The 18723-nt window shown below is 40.4% G+C and overlaps 1 protein-coding gene across 6 annotated transcripts in view; it reads left to right on the forward strand.

The window, feature by feature from the left end:
* si:ch211-285f17.1 (sickle tail protein) overlaps positions 1-18723 on the forward strand; it is a 689517-nt gene that overhangs the window by 481579 nt on the left and 189215 nt on the right. For all 6 annotated transcript variants that reach the window (XM_060825000.1, XM_060825002.1, XM_060825004.1 and 3 more), the window contains one exon: positions 14879-15074. In XM_060825000.1, coding sequence (XP_060680983.1) covers positions 14879-15074 — 196 coding nt within the window. The remainder of the gene's footprint in view (positions 1-14878; positions 15075-18723) is intronic.

The raw sequence follows: 18723 nt of genomic DNA on the forward strand, positions 1-18723 counted from the left end.
TACCAGATCAAGTTAATGACTGCACTGGCACAGGCAGTTGGATTTGTTTCAGGTGGTTAGAGGATAGTCTTCATGTGACTTCAGGAAAGGGGTGGGGGAGATGGAGGACATGGTCAGAATTGCTTCAGCTGCTAAATATGGGATGTCAGTGAGACCGAGACATTTAGCAGGGTAGGAATTGTTTAAATTGCACATGTTTTATTTTAAAACAAGTATCTCCCTTTTCATGACAGCAATCAGTCTTGAATGTTCTGTCCATGTAAGACATGCCTTCCATTAGAAAAACACTAGGATTTAAAGGAACCTCACCATTGTTAACATGCAGTCTGATCTGTTTGGTAGCCGACATTGCCTTGGAACTCTTCGCTGCAAAATCACATCATGATTAATGTTTTAGGAACACTTGCCCTAACAATTAGTCTTTGGGAAAGATCGCAAATGATCATCTATATTTTGGTGATTGATCCCTGCCTGAGAGGGGATTGTTTATTCCATTTTTTTTAACTGGACTTTTTAATAGGATGTGATGGTTAGGTAGTAATTATCCAACATGGTAATTAAACTGTTTCCCTTAATTAATTGAGATTGCTTACAAACTCTGCCTCCTACCAGCTATTCAGATTCTGAGACTCTCTGTACGATGGATCACTGACTGCATCATGACAACTCAGCCATAGAAAGGGCTATCATTGCCCAAAGGCCATTTGCTTAAAGTGGAACGTGTGATATATATTTCATAAGAGCATGGAGGGATGAGAGTACCAAGAATTTTCTAAGAAATGCTATTGGTAATTTAAACATTGACCATCATCTTGAATATTTACCCAATAAGTGAGATCCATGGACAGATGGAATGGGATACAAGAGTGGACAGTAAGAATGTGAGAGTGCTAACAGTGTCTGAGTGATTCTTGCACAAGAAAAGCTATAACACAAAGAGGAATCTCAAAACGCATCAAACATAAGTAGAGACCACAGCTTGAATGGAGTTTGTAATAAAAGGAGAGCTTCAATTAGGGCTAGAAGCAAATGCAAATTATATAAATAAAGGTTGTGTTTGCAGGTGGGCATGTGTTGGAGAGACAATTAGTCACATTTGTGATTGGTTGGGAACTATATGTTTGTATTGGGCAAATGTTTCATTTTGTTTTATGGATCCTTTGGAGACTGGAACTATGACCAAATAGGACACTTTGGGAACCCTGATGATGGAACTACCTGGCAAGTTTAAAATTCTGTTGAGCAGGCTCCCCTGCTTTATGGACATTCCACAAATGTCCCCTATTCCAGACTAAAGTCTGCAATATCAGACAGTTCTGTAATATTTAACTCTGGTAGTTAACAAGGAAATTTAGTTTCTTTTAATCTGTGTAGCTGTATGATTGTGTCAAACCTCTACGCCACCATCCATGACACATCTGTGATTACCATATGCCAAGTAGAGCCTTAAAAAGTGGGCATGGCCTCTTTTCCCCTCAGCTCTTTTCCACTACATCAGATTCTCCACAGGAATGCCATGGATCACATTTCTGGACTAGACGTGTATTGGTAATTCAATGAACGTAGCCATTGCTCAAGATCTGGGCTAGTGTCTTGAAATGCACAGGTTGTCTAGAGAGGTTCGGTTAAGCAGGCTGGGCATGTTTTCACTGGAGTTTAGAAGAGTGAAGATGGCTTCATTGTAATATGTAAGATCCTGAACAGTTGTAGCAAAATGGATTGGAAAATGATGTTTCCTCTTATGGGTCAATGTAGAACTACAGGCATTATTTAAATCCTAAATTTTTTAGGACAAAGATAAGAGGAAATTCTTTCTGTCTGTGATTTTGGAATACACATTCTGGAATTTGGAAGATGAGTGGGCACTATTTCATCTGGATAATTGATTCAATGCCTGTCCATTTTATTGGGGCTCAGTTTTCTGAAGTTTCCTTTTCCCTTACCACCACCCCCCCAGTCAATTCAATGGGATTGATGCAGTGAGTACTTGCTAAGTCCGCTCCCCATTCAGGAGACTCGGCGGCAGCAGCACACTGCGTGTGAGTCCCCCCGCAATCTGTCCAACCCCATGTGTTCCTGCTGCCACCCCCACCTTCCCGCACTGGACACCAACTGTGAGATGGCTGCTGCCTTTTTTGAGGGGTGAGTCTCAAAATAACACACATACACACTTTATTTTTACTGCACCTTTTTGACAACTTCCACCTTTGCCCTGCACAAGACTGTTGGCGAGATTATCTGCGGAAGGGTGGTTTAGGGTTAAACCCCTGTGTAGAAGCCCATGGAAAGTGTGGGGGGGGGGGGGGGGGTGGGGACAGGTAGTCTGACACTTGGAGATGGTGCCTGAGTTCCCATTGATGTCCAGGACTGTTCTCAGCAGCATTTCAGGAAGCAAAAATCATTGTAAACAAAAAATGCGATCAGTGTTAGGAACACTACATCAAAGAGGTGTTTCCATCAGGACCTTGAGATCAGCTTTGTGCAATCAGAAATTCAGATAATTGAGGTTCCTCTGTAGTCTGCCTCTGAAGATAGCGGAAGCAGGGTAATTGAATATTTTCAATGCTGAGCTAGATTCTTGTTAGGCAGAAGAATCAGAGACTGTGAATTTTGAGAGTGTGAATTTTGAAAGTCAACAGGTCAGCCATGATGCTTTTGAATGTCTCAAAGGGCCAAATGACTTCTGCTCCTCATTTGCATGTTATGACTAGCGATGTAGTGTTCTGGAAACCTCTTGAAAGCACACCAGAATTATAAGTCTGTGGAAATGAATTGGAATCCTGCAGTGGAGTCTGGAACATTGTGACATAGAACATAGAACATAGAAGGATACAGCGCAGTACAGGCCCTTCGGCCCTCGATGTTGCGCCGACCGAATCCTACCTAACCTATACTAGCCCAATAACTTCCAAATGCCTATCCAATGCCCGCTTAAATGACCATAAAGAAGGAGAGTTCACCACTGATACGGGCAGGGCATTCCATGAACTCTCAACCCGCTGTGTGAAGAATCTACCCCTAACATCTGTCCTATACCTACCACCCCTTAATTTAAAGCTATGTCCCCTAGTAACACCTGACTCCATTAGTGGTAAAAGGTTCTTAGTATCTACCCTATCTAAACCCCTAATCATCTTATACACTTCTATCAGATCTCCCCTAAACCTTCTCTTCTCCAATGAGAACAGCCCCAAGTGCCTCAGCCTTTCCTCATAAGATTTTCCTACCATTCCAGGCAACATCCTGGTAAACCTCCTCTGCACTCGTTCTAAAGCTTCCACATCCTTCCTATAGTATGGCGACCAAAACTGCACACAATACTCCAGATGAGGCCTCACCAGAGTCTTATACAACTGCAACATGACCTCAGGACTCCGGAACTCAATTCCTCTGCCAATAAAGCCCAGTACACCATATGCCTTCCTCGCAGCACTATTTACCTGGGTGGCAACTTTCAGAGATCTGTGTACATGGACACCAAGATCCCTCTGCTCATCCACACTACCAAGTAGCCTACCATTAGCCCAGTAAACCATCATCTTGTTATTCCTACCAAAGTGAACGACTTCGCACTTAGCTACATTGAATTCCATTTGCCACATTTCCGCCCAGCTCTGCAACTTATCTATATCCCGCTGTAACCTACCACTTCCTTCCTCACTATCCACAACTCCACCGACTTTTGTGTCATCCGCAAACTTGCTTACCCAGCTTTCAAGTCCTTCCTCTAGATCATTTATAAAGATAACAAAAAGCAATGGTCCCAAAACAGATCCTTGTGGTACACCGCTAGTAACTGCGCTCCAAGATGAACATAATCCATCAACTACTACCCTCTGTCTCCTTCCAGCCAGCCAATTCCTAATCCAAACCTCTAATGTATCCTCAATGCCATACCTCCGAAGTTTTAGCATTAGCCTACCATGGGGAACCTTATCGAACGCCTTACTAAAATCCATATACACAACATCTACTGCTTTACCCTCGTCCACTTCCTTAGTCACCTTCTCAAAGAACTCAATAAGGTTTGTGAGGCACGACCTGCCCTTCACAAAACCATGCTGGCTATCCCTGATCACGTTATTCCTACCCAGATGTTCATAAATCTTATCCCTTACCATTCTTTCTAAGACTTTGCCCACCACTGAAGTCAGACTCACTGGCCTATAGTTACTAGGGCTATCCCTACTCCCTTTCTTGAACAATGGGACCACATTCGCTATCCTCCAGTCCTCTGGTACTATTCCCGTTGACAATGACGACATAAAAATCCAGGCCAATGGCTCTGCTATCTCCTCCCTAGCTTCCCATAGGATCCTGGGGTAAATGCCATCAGGCCCAGGAGACTTATCTATATTCATCCTTTCCAATATTCCCAAAACCTCTTCCCTGCATATTTCCAGGGCATCCATTCTAATTATTTGTGATTCCATATTCACATCAGCAACAGTGTCCTGTTCCTGAGTGAATACTAATGAAAAGTACTGATTTAATGTCTCTCCAATCTCCTCCGCCTCCACACACAACTTCCCACTACTATCCTTGACTGGACCGATACCTACCCTAGTCATCCTTTTATTCTTGACATACCTATAGAAAGCCTTTGGGTTTTCCCTAATCCTACCAGCTAAAGACTTTTCATGTCCCCTTCTCGCTTCTCTTAGCTCCCTCTTTAGCTCCTTCCTGGCTACCTTATAACTCTCAATCGCCCCTACTGAACCTTCACGCCTCATCTTTACATATGCCGCCTTCTTCCCTTTCACAAGGGACTCCAATTCCTTACTAAACCACGGCTGCCTCACAAGGCCCTTTACACCATGCCTGACTGGTACATACCTATCGAGGACACGCAGTAGCTGCTCCTTGAACAATCCCCACATCTCATTAGTGTTCTTCTCTTGAAGCCTGTTTTTCCAATCCACACATCCTAAGTCATGCCTCACTGCATCATAATTTCCCTGCCCCCAGCTATAGCTCTTGCCCTGCGGCGCACGATTATCCCTCTCCATCACTAAAGTAAAAGTCACCGAGTTGTGGTCACTGTCCCCGAAGTGCTCACCTACCTCCAAGTCTAACACCTGGCCTGGTTCATTACCTAGAACCAAATCCAATATAGCCTCCCCTCTTGTTGGCCTGTCGACCATATTGTGTCAGGAAACCCTCCTGCACACATTGTACAAACACCGACCCATCTAATGAACTCGAGCTATAGCTCTCCCAGTCAATATCTGGGAAGTTAAAGTCCCCCATAACAACCACCCTGCTACCTTCACTCTCTTCCTGAATCATTCTCGCAATATTATCCTCTACTTCTCTAGGACTATTAGGAGGCCTGTAGAAAACACCTAACAGGGTGACCTCACCTTTCCTATTTCTAACCTCAGCCCAAACTACCTCAGATGGCAAGTCCTCTTCCATCGTCCATTCCACTGCTGTGATACTGTCTTTGACAAGTAATGCCACGCCTCCCCCTTTTTTACCCCCATGTCTGATCCTACTAAAACATTTGAACCCTGGAACGTGCAACAGCCATTCTTGTCCCTGTTCTACCCACGTCTCTGTAATGGCCACAACATCGAAGTCCCAGGTACCAACCCATGCTGCAAGTTCACCTACCTTATTCCTTATACTTCTGGCATTGAACTATGCACACTTCAATCCACCTTTCTGGTTACAGGCACCCTCCTTAGAGATCGCTGCATTATTCCTAACCTCCCTACACTCAAGGTCCTGAACCCTAAAGCTACAGTCCTGGTTCCCATGCCCCCGCGGAGTTAGTTTAAACCCTCCCAAAGAGCACTAGCAAACCTCCCCCCAAGGATACTGGTGCCCCTCAGGTTCAGGTGTAGCCCATCCTTTTTATAGAGGTGACATGTGAGTGTAATGTGTATTCACACCATCAAACATCATTTAAGTGCTGTATTGTTTTCAATGTAGTGAATTCGTTATTTGAAATCTGCTTTTTGAAAAACAAATTGGATAAACCCAGCATCTGTGGAGAAAGAGTTAATGTTTCGATCCAGTGCTCTACTTCAGAACTGAAGGTAGCAAGGAAATGGTGTGTTTATGCCGGAGGAGAAATGATATCTGGAGATGGATCCCAGAGAGAGAGAGAGAGAGAGAAAGGTTAGACAGACAATCGCACCAGTAAAAAGAAAGGAAACACACTCAAGACTCAAGGAAAGCACTAGAAGGACTCAAATAAGATAAAAACATTGTTATCCTACCTGTGGACAAAGGAAACTTGACAGTCATTTTAAACCAAAGAGAGACTACCTTGAGAAAGCAAATGCACTGCTTGCAGATATGAACACTTACCTACAGGTGGTGATAGCTGAAAATGTGTTGCTGGTTAAAGCACAGCAGGTCAGGCAGCATCCAAGGAACAGGAAATTCGACGTTTCGGGCCAGAGCCCCCCTCCTTCATCTTTTCTGATGAAGGGCTCTGGCCCAAAACGTCGAATTTCCTGTTCCTTGGATGTTGCCTGACCTGCTGTGCTTTAACCAGCAACACATTTTCAGCTCTGATCTCCAGCATCTGCAGACCTCACTTTTTACTCTACAGGTGGTGATAGGCTTGGCCCCACAGCTAGGGAACTAAATTACAGCCCTACTCAAAATAAAAATTCAGAAACAAGACGGGCTTCCAAAAAATGGAATTAGACACATCCAACACACCACGCTTCTATGAATTACCCAAAATTCAGAAACCAGGAGCCCCCCCTCAGACCCATAGTCTCACTACCTGGAGCACTAATGTACAGATTAGCCAAGGAGCTACACCAAAGACTAAAACACTTGGTAGAAGATTCATGCCATTCCATCTGCACCGACCTGAAGACCAAAGACACCAAGATGGAGGATGAAATAATGGTCTCCTTTGATGTAATAGCCCTATTCACATCCATCAACATCAACCTGGCCAAGGAAACCCTAACTACACTATTGGAAGAACCAAAGACACATACACCAAACATCAGCAAGGACAATATCATCAAGCTAGTGGACTTGTGCCTTAGAACCCACTCCACCTTCAACAACAAAACCTACAGACAAACCAACAGAACACCCATGGGATCTCCGATTATCAGGGTTCGTAGCAGAAGCATTAAGGCAGAGACTCGAACAAACAGCTCTGCCAACCATCCAAACTTTGGGATCTGCAACATGGATAAAACTTTTGTCATCACTAAACAAAACAATTAGAGGAAACCTTCAAGACTGTCGATAATATCCTTTATTGGCATAAAATTCTCTAAAGAGGAAACCAACCATAAACTGCCATGCTTAGATGTCACAGTAGAGCGAACAGCCAATAGGGAACTTCAAACCAGCATCTACAGGAAAACAACACGTGGACCAAATACTGAACTACAGAAGCAATCATCCCAATACCCACAAATGAAGCTGCATTAGAGCATTATTTCAATGAGCCACCACACACTGCAGCACAGTGGAACTACGAAGAGCAGAAGCAAATCACCTATACAGCATTTTAAAAAGAACGGGTACCCAATGAGCACAGTCCACCAATGTCTTGGTAACAAACCTCAACAAGCAGACAAAATGCATCCAGAAACCCTAGACACTTTCCCCCTACATCAAAGACATCTCAGAAATGATTGCCAAATTACTCAGACCTCTTGGCATCATGGTAGCCCACAAATGCACCAAAAACACTAAAACAGCAGCTAATGAACTTGAAAGACCCCATGCAGACAACAAGCAAAGTTAAATCTCTCTCCTCTCACCTTCAACTCTATCTATACCTCTCATTATTTTATAAACTTCTAATAAGGTTGCATCTCAACCTCCTACTCTCCAGTGGAAAAAGTCCTAGCCTATCCAACATTTCTTTATAACTCAAACTTTCCATACCCGGCAGCATCTTGGTAAGTCTCTTCTGAACCCTCTCCAGCTTGATCATATCCTTCCTATAACTGGGCAACCAGAACTGGACACAGTATTCCAGAAGAGGCCTCACCAATGTCCTGCACCACCTCAACATGACTCTCACAGCTGTATTCAAAGGACTGGGCAATGAAGGCAGCTGTGCCAAATTCCTTTTTCACCACCTTGTCTAAATGTGCTGGAAACTTCAAAGTATTATGCACCTACACTCCTCCTCCCTCTGTTCTGCAACATTACCAAAGGCCCTACCATTAATTGTATAAGCCCTACCCTGTTTATTGTGTCAAAATGCTTTTGCTTTGCATTTATCTAGATTGAATTTTATCTGCCTTTTTTTTTAGTCTATTGACCCACTTAATCAAGATCCCTCTGTAATCTTAGAAAACCTTCTTCACCATCTACTATACCCTGCCATTTGCAAACCATGCCTTGTGTTCTCATCCACATCATTTATATAAATGAGAAACAAAAGTGGACCCAGAACCAGTCACTGTGGAATACTGCTAGTCACAGGCCCCCAGTCTGAAAAGCAATCCCCCACCATTATGCTCTTCTGTCATTAAGCCAATTACATATCCAATTGGCAAGCTTATCCTGAATCCAATTTGACTCAACTTTAGTAATTAAACTAACATGCAAAACCTTGTCTGAGGCATTACTAAAATCCCATAAACAACATCTTCTGTTCTGCCATCATCAATCTTTTTTGGTAACTTCCTCACAAACTCAGTCAAGTTTGTAAGACATGATTTTCCTATCCAAAAACTATGCTGACTATCCCTAATCAATTTTTGCCTGTCTAATTGTCCGTAAATCCTACCTTTTTATAATTACCTCTCTCAATTTACCCATAGCCAAAGTCAGGCTCGTAGGTCTATAGTTCTCCAGTTTCTCTTTGCAATCTTTCTTAAATAAAGCTATAACATTAGCCACCCTCCAGTCATCGGACACCTCCTCCATAGTTATAGATGGTGCAAATATTTCTGTGAGAGGTCTCATAATTTCCTCCCTTACTTCCCATGACTTTCTGGGATACGTTACATCAGCACCTGATTTATCCACTATTTTTATATTCTGAAACCATGCATTGTTTGCATATCTAACAAAAGTACTGCAGCATTATGAACATCGTGTACTTGCAGAGTATTCTACCTGTCATGTAGCTCTGATTCTGTTAACCACAATAACACCATTCTTTTGCTAATGTCCCTATGTTGTGCAAACATCCTGCAAGCAAATGAATGTTGATGTTGGGTTTTTCTTTGTCTCCTGGCAGATGGTATGAGAACTGACATTGGGGGGGAGCAGTGATGACAGTGACTGCAGTGACTGGTTGTTTGCTCCGTCCATCACAGGTGTACAGCAGGCAAGGAAATGGATTAGATGGGCTTTTCCTGCCTGCCATTTCAATACAAAATACATTGCTGGGTTATTTTATACTGAATCAATTTTTAAACAAGTTTTCAGTTGATCTATTCACAAGTTTCTTCAAATTACTCTCATTCCTGTTTGTGCATGTTTGTCAGATGATTAGAAGTATCCCAAATGATGAAATTTGTGCAATTGCCAAGAAATTTGCTCTGAAATTTTAAGGCTAAGTTCTTTCTTTTTGCTGGATGTAAAGGTAATAGGTAGATTTGTGATATTAATCAGCTGTGAACTAATTAAATGGCAGAGCAGACTCATGGGGTGAATTGTCCACTCCTATTCTTAACTTAATTGCACATTTCTTTAAATGCATTACATTAGAGAATGATAGCTCTGACTTAAAGAGCATGATATTGAAAGTGGTATGGTAGTTGAGTGGTTGTTAATGGATCAGAGAACCTGACTAGTTAACTATGCAGGTGTACACTATTACAGGTGCAGAAATCTGAATGAAAACCAAACATGCTGGAGATCACAGCTCTGATGAAGAGTAATTTAGTCTTGAAACATTAGCTTGCTTTTCTCCATAGAATGCTGCCTGACCTGTTGTGATCTCTGGCATTTTTGTTTTTGGTTAAATATACATTTGCATCATTTGTGTTTTAAATTGCTTTTTTTATATATAAAACTGACATTGCTGGTGTGAAGTGACAAAAAAAATGTTGCATCAACTCAACTATATACTTAAACCAGACTACATATGGAGGGTATACGAGACATCAGTTGTTAGCATGTGAAAGATTGGGGCTTGTAGAATTCCACATGAATATGTTCAACTGAAAGATTCAAGAACAGCTTCCCATCTGTTTTCAGACTTGTGAACAGATCTCCTTTATTGGAGTAGACCTGCTCTGTAGCTGTAGCACTATATCCTACATTCTGTTCTATTACCCTATGTATTTATGTAAGGTATGATTTGTATGGTTAGAATGCAAAACAATTCTTTTCACTGTATCTCAGTACATGTGACAACAATAAATCAAATCAAATTTGTTTGCTTTTTACTGCCCGCTGAGGCTGAGCAAGTTGTTTGGTTATATCCAGCTTTAGACCAAAGATCATCACGCTCTCAAGGCAGGTAGGATGATTAATCAAGTGAATGCATTTTGAAAGACAGTCCGCATCACATGCTCAAGGTTACTTTGCTATCATTGTATCTATTAATTTATTGGTTGTAACACTAATTGTCATCCATACACTGTTCAGAACTTGACATTATTCCCATTGAGGAAAAAAGTTCTCAAGAAAAGACTTGTGCAGGCATCTATTTAATTCTATGCAAACATGATTCAAAGTTCATAGACCATATGTTTTAAGTGTACAAGCTTATGCAGGCTGAATTATATAAGTAATATCTTTTCCCATGAAAATCATTGTAATATTTTGATTAAACTTGTTATTGATGCAGAGAGACACTGTGTATTAACTGACTTAACCATCTGTTTGCAAAAGTATGTGTTGAAATTTTGTTGCTTAATTAAATTTTCCTTGTACAGACTTGTGACCTGGTAGAATATGTATTATTTAAGTATCTGTTCTGCTGGATAACTTGAATTCTTATTGTCAAAAGGAGAGTTTTTGTTTGTTGTGCCCATCTCTATTGAAATGTCATTTCCTAAAAGTTTGATTGTATTTCAGGGAAAATAACTTTCTTGATTCCATTTTTGTACTTTTGCATTTGGTTCCATTTTGTTTTTATTCAATATAGCACATTCTGTGCTCACCTGTTCAATTAATAGAATTAATAATGCAATACAAAATCTTTTAGTATTTTGGTTGTGAATCTAAATTTTATAAAAATCTAGACTGTGTGTAGGTAAGTGCTGTACAAAAAGCTGATGTGAAGCACGATACATTTGTTACATATTACATTTTTAAAATCACTTATACAGGATTAATTTCTCAGATTTAATTTTAGAAATGTTTTTCTGCCTAACCCTCATTTTTATTCTTTTTGTCAATCACAGACTTTGCAATGCATGTTGGCCTCCCTTCAGTCAGAGCTTGATATACAAAAGTTCTTGATGAAAATTGAGATATCTCAGCGAGTTAGTATTTCATTTCCTTTTTTTTGCATTCAGTTGACAGCAAGTGTGCCTGCATCTCCTAACACAGTTTAAAATTGTCAAAACAATTGCACTTTGGGTTGGAACTGTCTGCTTGTCTGATTGGAGCCTAACGACTGATGTAAGCTCCACAGGATTACATTAATGTCTGGCAAGTTAACTTGCAGCCTTCAATGGTCTGATTTATTTTGCAAAATAAATTGAAACACTTCAGTTTTAAAACTGGACTTGTAAGAATAAAACAGTTAATTTTGGGACTCTAACTTAGAATGGATTAGAAGTTTTGGATTTGTACCTGTGGATTTCTCAAATTCCAACTGGGCTGTCAGCTTAGCATTCCGTATGGGGACCAGGCATTACCCGGAGTGGTAGACTGAAAGATGGGAAGGAATTGTCTGATGCTGGTGCTCTAGCCAGCAGCAAACTCTGGAGGAATTTTACCACCAACGTAGTGTTGTCATTTGAGCTATGGCGTGGGGGGGGGGGGGGAGGAGCCAAGTGTGTATTTTGAACCAAAACAGGGAATATTATATTTCAGACTGACACATCTTTACTTCCTTTTGTAGTTCCAAACTATAATTCAAATCCAGGAGGAGTGTTATGTTTTCTCTTTTTAATCCTAACTAATTTAACCTACTAAACATGAATGATATGACTCATGAGTGATCTGATTTTTGTGTTGAGATGCATGTGAGAGTTTAAACTTGCTTGCTTGCTTCTTTTGGAATTGGCCTCAGGAGGAGTTAGATTCTGAGTGACTTTTAAAATTTGTTTTAAGAGCTATCCATATTTTCATTTCAATAGCCATTGTTTCTTGGCAATGTATTATAAGTAGATCAGTTGAATCATTGTCCTGTTCCCTTCAATTTTTTTCATACTGGTGAAACTTAGTTAGAATCTGTAGGAGAAAGTGAGGACTGCAGATGCTGGAGATCAGAGCTAAAAATGTGTTGCTCGAAAAGCGCAGCAGGTCAGGCAGATCCAAGGAGCAGGAGAATTGATGTTTCGGGCATGAGCCCTTCAGGAACCCTGAAGGAGGGCTCATGCCTGAAATGTCGATTCTCCTGCTCCTTGGATGCTGCCTGACCTGCTGGGCCTTTCCAGCAACACATTTTCAGTTAGAATCTTTAGTTATTATTTGAACCGACATGATCATCTTTCACAGTCATTTCATTCTTTAAAAGTTACTTAGGCGCAAACAGTAGTTGAGGATTCTAATAATGCTGGATGGATGAATGAATGACAATTTGCAACATGCTAGGCAAGATATTTTTAATTGATTTTCCCATTCCCAGTTTGTGTTGGATGCAATTATGTGTATCCAACATTGATCATCTTGAACAGAAAATGTTAAAACAGTCCACTTTCTAACACCAACTATGGTTGTGATGAATTGGAGGCTGTAATTGTCAACTGAGTTATGTACTGAATAAATACTGTTGCTTGGAATTTCTATTCCTGATTTCTTTCTCCTCCTCCACATCACCCCACTACAATTTCAGCAAAAAAAAGCTAATGGTCGTTTATGCCAAACTGTCAGGATGATAGTATTGCCCTTTGTTAGTTCATGACTGAGACAAGTGTCTTGAAGTTTATTAGCAACAACTTGCATTTCTATAGTACCCCTATAATATCTCAGACCTGTCTATCATCTGGTTTTGTGCTTACTATTGTGGGTATATGTTACTTAAGCGTAACAGATTGAACATGCCACACTGACTCCGTTGTATTTACAGAATAATTGAGAGCAAGGCAGGTCCCCTTTTAAATGAGAACTTGTCATGTTGTGATGTTGTGTGACTTTGTTTGAAGTGTACACTTATCCAGTTGTGAATCTCTGCAACAACAATTGTTTGCACTGAAGTCCTGGTAAAAGGTGGAGAGAATTGCCCTTCAGAAAGGTTATTCCTATATGAATAAGCTGTAAAGCTCTATTTTGGAAACACACAATAGTTGTGTAACAATAATGAAAATATAATTGAACAATTTTTAAAATTTCATGAACTAATTTAAATATGAGAAATAATCTGATTGTCCATGCAGTTGCTGAAAATGGTTTACTGAAAATAGAGAAACAAGATAATAGCCAAGGTCAATCGCACTACATGCACACCATCTGTTGAACAGCTTTCAAAATGGCATTCAGAGATGTCCAGATGTAGTAGTTCATTATTCCATTCTTTCTTAATGGTTCAGTTTCTTTTGATGAAAAGAGCAGGAAAACAAAGCCATGTGATTGTAGAAATATGTCTTTCCATTATTATTTAGTCTTGCTATCTGAAATAACTCCTCAAAGGCCAGTATCCCAACACCAAGTCACCTTTCACTTTTAAGTGCATTGCCCCGGCTACCTTAGCTGGCACCTAGAGGGTAGAACCTCTGAGACTCCCTGTTTATACATTTTTGTTTTTATCTCCTAGTTATATACCTTTTTTTTTGTCCCCCCCACACCACCGCCTAACAGTGGTAGTACTTATATTTTCCCCAGCACCCATGATGTGTGTGCAGGTGTGAGAGACAGTGAAAGACAGAAGGTTTATGCATATTTATGATGCTCCTGTTTATATTTGTTAGCTAGGTCTCCCTAATTGAACCAAGTTAACACCCTGCACCAGGGAACTCCTATTTCATGTGGGCGGCATGATGGCACAGTGGTTAGCATTGCTGCCTCACAGAGCCAGAGACCCAGGTTCAATTTCCACCTCGGGAGTTTGCATATTCTCCCTGTGTCTGTGTGGGTTTGCTCTGGTTTCCTCCCACAGTATAGAAATGTGCATTTTAAGTGAATTGGCCATACTAAATTGCCAATTGTAGTGTTAGGTGTAGGGGAATGGGTCTGGGTGGGTTGCTCTTCAGAGGGTCGGTGTGGGCTTGGGCTGAAGGGCCTGTTTCCAAACTGTAAGCAATCTAACCTGATCTAATCTAAATCTATGTGATCTACCTGGTTGATCTCATTTCAATCACTACACCGATCCTTTGCCTAGATTGGAGATTCACAGTTCATAAAGTTAATTCAAATGCTCAATCAAGCATTAGTCTTACAGGGGAGTATAGACTAATGTGTAAGCATACTCCCCAATATTTATAACATTCACCTTTCACTCATTAGACCAATTCATCCCAGTAAAGGTGAAGGGCATTTGGTTTTTAAGTAATGGTACTTCTGGATTATGGATTTGCTATTGCAGATTTTAGTGTAAGGTCTGAACTCTGCTACATTCCTTGCCAAAGTTGCTGTCTGGCTATTGTGAAAATGTATCCATTCAAAAAATATTTCAGTTGTATCTGAATAAGGAGTATGGCTGCTGGTTGATTAGCATGAAATGCTGTTACTTCTAACAGTGCATGGTATTCAGAAATTGTGCTTGTCTTGTTTTCAGGTTTGTAATCTGAACTTTGGTTACATGAAGATCTTTTGTGGTGTGAGTTTTATAGTAATGTTTAAAAAAAAATCCCTGTTTATCTTCTTGCAGAGTAGAAGCCCAAAACATTTAAGAAGCTCCCAGTCTGGTCTCGGGGACCAGGCTGAACATCTCTCTGTCGCCTCAGCAGATTCCTTCGAGGCAATGGCGGAACCAGAAGCGTTAAACACCTTTAACAGAGGGACCCGTTTGCGAGCAAGTCTACCAGTTGTTCGGTCAACTAATCAGACAAAGGACAGATCATTGGGTAAGGTTTCTTTTGTAGATCAAGCTCTGTGTAGTGCATTTTTATTTGCCATTCCACCTGAGATGAATTATGTACCACTGTTCATCATGACAGCTGAAAATATTGTATTGCATGTTTGCAATGATTCTTTGTTACATAGTCAGGATTAAACCAACGGGGTGCTGTATTACTAGATTCCATGCAAGTTGTGCAAAATGCTGATTGGGTGTAATTTGGATTCTGCACCCTATATGGATGGATGCCATTGTTTTCTTCAAATTGAGAAGTTCTGTAATGTTACTACAGATCTATGACTATCTTAAGTCTAATGTAACTGAAATGTTAGGACTAAGTATTGTCCATTGCAATGACTGAAAATAATCCTCAAAGAAAGATGTTAATGTTAGTATGTTATAGTAATAGGTTTTGAAGGCGTTGCCTATTCTCAAGTCATTAATTTTAATTATTTGTAGTATTTACTAAAAGAGCAAACCTGTTGTGGCAGTAACATGTTGGACCAATACTACCAAATACAAATTGGGAAAGTGGGTAATAATGAGTTGAGAATTTTTATAGCAAAATATTTTTGCATTCAGTTTGAATTTTCATTCTGTGCTACACTGTTCCTGTTCCTGGTCATGCCTTTCCATGCCTTAAATTTGCACTCCACATTTAAGCATGGATGTCCTCTTTAATTGACTATATTTTTATCCCAATGAACCTGCCTGCCTTCTGAAAAATTTAGTGTTGGGTTTTATATAGGCTGCTTAGAGAAGGAAGGAAGGAAGGACATTTGTGTAACACTGATGCAGAGTGAAACCTTTTTTGATTGATGCCAGATGTCATTGGAGAGCTAAAAACAGCAAAGCTTGGTAACTGACACCTGTGACATGCCTTTGACCTTCATTTCACAAGTTTAATTGTTGTACTAAATCTTTTTATTTGACTTTCTAAACAGAGTTGTTGGTCAATATGAAATCCCTGTCCTATGGTGAAATTGAAGCGGGGAGGTCATTTTAATGACAGAAGACCATTCTCTTTCTTTCTTTCTCTCTTTCTTTCCCTCTTTCTCTCTTTCTCTCTCCTTTTTCTCTCTCTTTTTCTCTCTCTCTCTTTCTTTCTCTCTTCTTCTCCCCCCCCCCCACCCCCCCCAATCCTGATTATTTCAAAAGGATAATAATTGTATCTGATTGAGGAGCAAGGCTGCAGGTATATTAACATGAAATACTGTAACTTCTGACAGTGTATGATGTTCAGAAGTTGTTTGTCTTGTTTCCAAGTTACATAAACATGGTGATGAATTGGATAGTCATATAAAAACCCTTGATTTTCTTGTTGCAGTGAAGAGGCCACTTCATGTGTACCTGTCTTGAAAGAGACATGCAGGGCTTTTGTCAACTCTCACAAGCCAGTAGGTGACACTCCTGTTGTCTCAATTAAAATGCAGACTTTTATTGGGAAATATAACCAGAGGCTTAATGACATGACTCCGGTTATCTCCTGTTATAGAAGTACTATGTAGAAAAGTGGTGTTCCAAGAACTTTCCAACTATTTGTGGTAATCTTGCTCGAACAAGATGTGAATATATGAAGTTTTCCTTTTTAGTAAGGTGCTAAAGTGCTAAGCTCACTTCATCTGAAATCTTTGTAGCTAATGTAGTGAAATTAAACTTTAAAATTAAATTGGATCTGAAATCCGCTTTGGAGATTAAAAGTGTGCTTAGCAGATCACATTAACCCATAAGGTATTTTCCAACGTTTAATTGGGTGGGTAGCTTCATGTTTCACTAGAGGCAGTGAGTACAGAAAAGTCAACAGATACTTTCCAGATGGGATCATTCAACTGAATTGCTTTGAATCCAACAATCTGAAGTGAGTGAGAAGTATACAGTTTCAGGATATATGTTTTCTCACAACCTCTCTGTGATTTATACTGCAATGTTGCTTTTAACCCAAACTCTCATGGAATTGTAATCTTTTGAAGTACCGAGGGATTGAGGTCTGTGAGGAGCTAGGCTGAAAGAGGACTTGAGACCTGAATAGATCAGCCAGGATCTTTATAAAAGTATAGGTCATGCTTTTAGATTAGACTTAGTGTGGAAACAGGCCCTTCGGCCCAACAAGTCCACACCGACCCGCCGAAGCGAAACCCACCCACACCCCTACATTACCCCTTACCTAACACTACGGGCAATTTAGCACGGCCAATTCACCTGACCCGCACATCTTTGGACTGTGGGAGGAAACCGGAGCACCCGGAGGAAACCCACGCAGACACGGGGAGAACGTGCAAACTCCACACAGTCAGTCGCCTGAGTCGGGAATTGAACCCGGGTCTTCAGGCGCTGTGAGGCAGCAGTGCTAACCACTGTGCCACCGTGCCGCCCACTTGATGCTTGATGGACAGTTGTTCTGAACTCCCATTCTCCCCACCCCAGCCGCCAACCCCCTCTATCCTGGGCAACCCTCTGTGTAGTCTGAGCTTGCAACCATGGAAGAGAGGTGAATATTTTCATGTCTAGAAAACTCAGTCTAGATTGTTGCCTGTCTTTAGATTACACCATTGCATTGAGATTATTATTTATTTTGAAATCAACAGGCATTAGTTGTGGCTTTCATCCTTGGGATGCTGTCTAGTAAAACGTGCAGTTTGTTCTGGGAAAGGATGCAGAGGTAAAACAATCAATGTCTCTGTACAGATGAGAAACACAATTTCTGGCCCCAGTTAGAGAACTTGAAACATCTCAGTGTTTGAGGGTGCAATATATCTTGTTACTAGGATACTAATTAATACATGTTGATTTTAAAAATGTGGTAAAAATATTCTTTTTTTCTTGATAATTGGTTCGTTTAGTGGCTACAGCATTGCTTGTCATTTTTCAGGCCTAGACCTTTCTCTTTTTGAAAAAAAAGTATGTGAGACAGGATTCATTCTGAAAGGATTCTGAGTGAAGTGTGTTTAGTCTTGGCCTGATTCCTAGGGCATGCGGTCTAATACTGATTTGACACTAATTCACTATTTCTGAATTGTTGGCTTACTCGCTGGGGGAATGAACTCAACATTTTTCTTAAAATTGAAAAGTATGAAGAGAACCTAAGTATGAAGTAATGTCTTAAAATCTATTTTTAAATGTTTGGGATTAATGTGCAGTTTTTCCTCAATAGCAGCAACATTCAGCATATTTTATGTAGTAAAATGTCCTAAAGTGCAACATAGCATTATCGAATATCATTTGAAAATAAATCTGTAACTCCGATGTGGTATTTGAAGTGAGCCTGATTCATGTTGTGCTGTTTTTAGTGGCTTCCAGGTGATAATGTAATACTTGTCCTTTCATGACTGTTTGTTAGCATTTTGACAACAGTAAATAGGAACATCGATGAGCAGGAAAATGTGCAAATATTTAATTGCCTATTATAAAGATAATCATTGTACGTAAAATGAGAATAAACGCTGACTCGTCTTTAAACTTTGTCAGTTGAAGCTCTCAACTTATGACTTTGATACTGAATGTTTATCAAAGAATTAGTTTTTAAGGAATGTATTAAACGGGAAAAGAGGTGACCAGGCAGATCATAGTTTTAACACAACTCCAGTGTTTGGGGTATGTCATCAAAGCATACATCTCCAGTCATGGAGCAATTCATCTTGGGGGCACTCAATTTGTAG

Source organism: Hemiscyllium ocellatum, chromosome 5 (assembly GCF_020745735.1).
Source record: "Hemiscyllium ocellatum isolate sHemOce1 chromosome 5, sHemOce1.pat.X.cur, whole genome shotgun sequence".
In the NCBI taxonomy this organism is placed as follows: Eukaryota; Metazoa; Chordata; class Chondrichthyes; order Orectolobiformes; family Hemiscylliidae; genus Hemiscyllium; species Hemiscyllium ocellatum.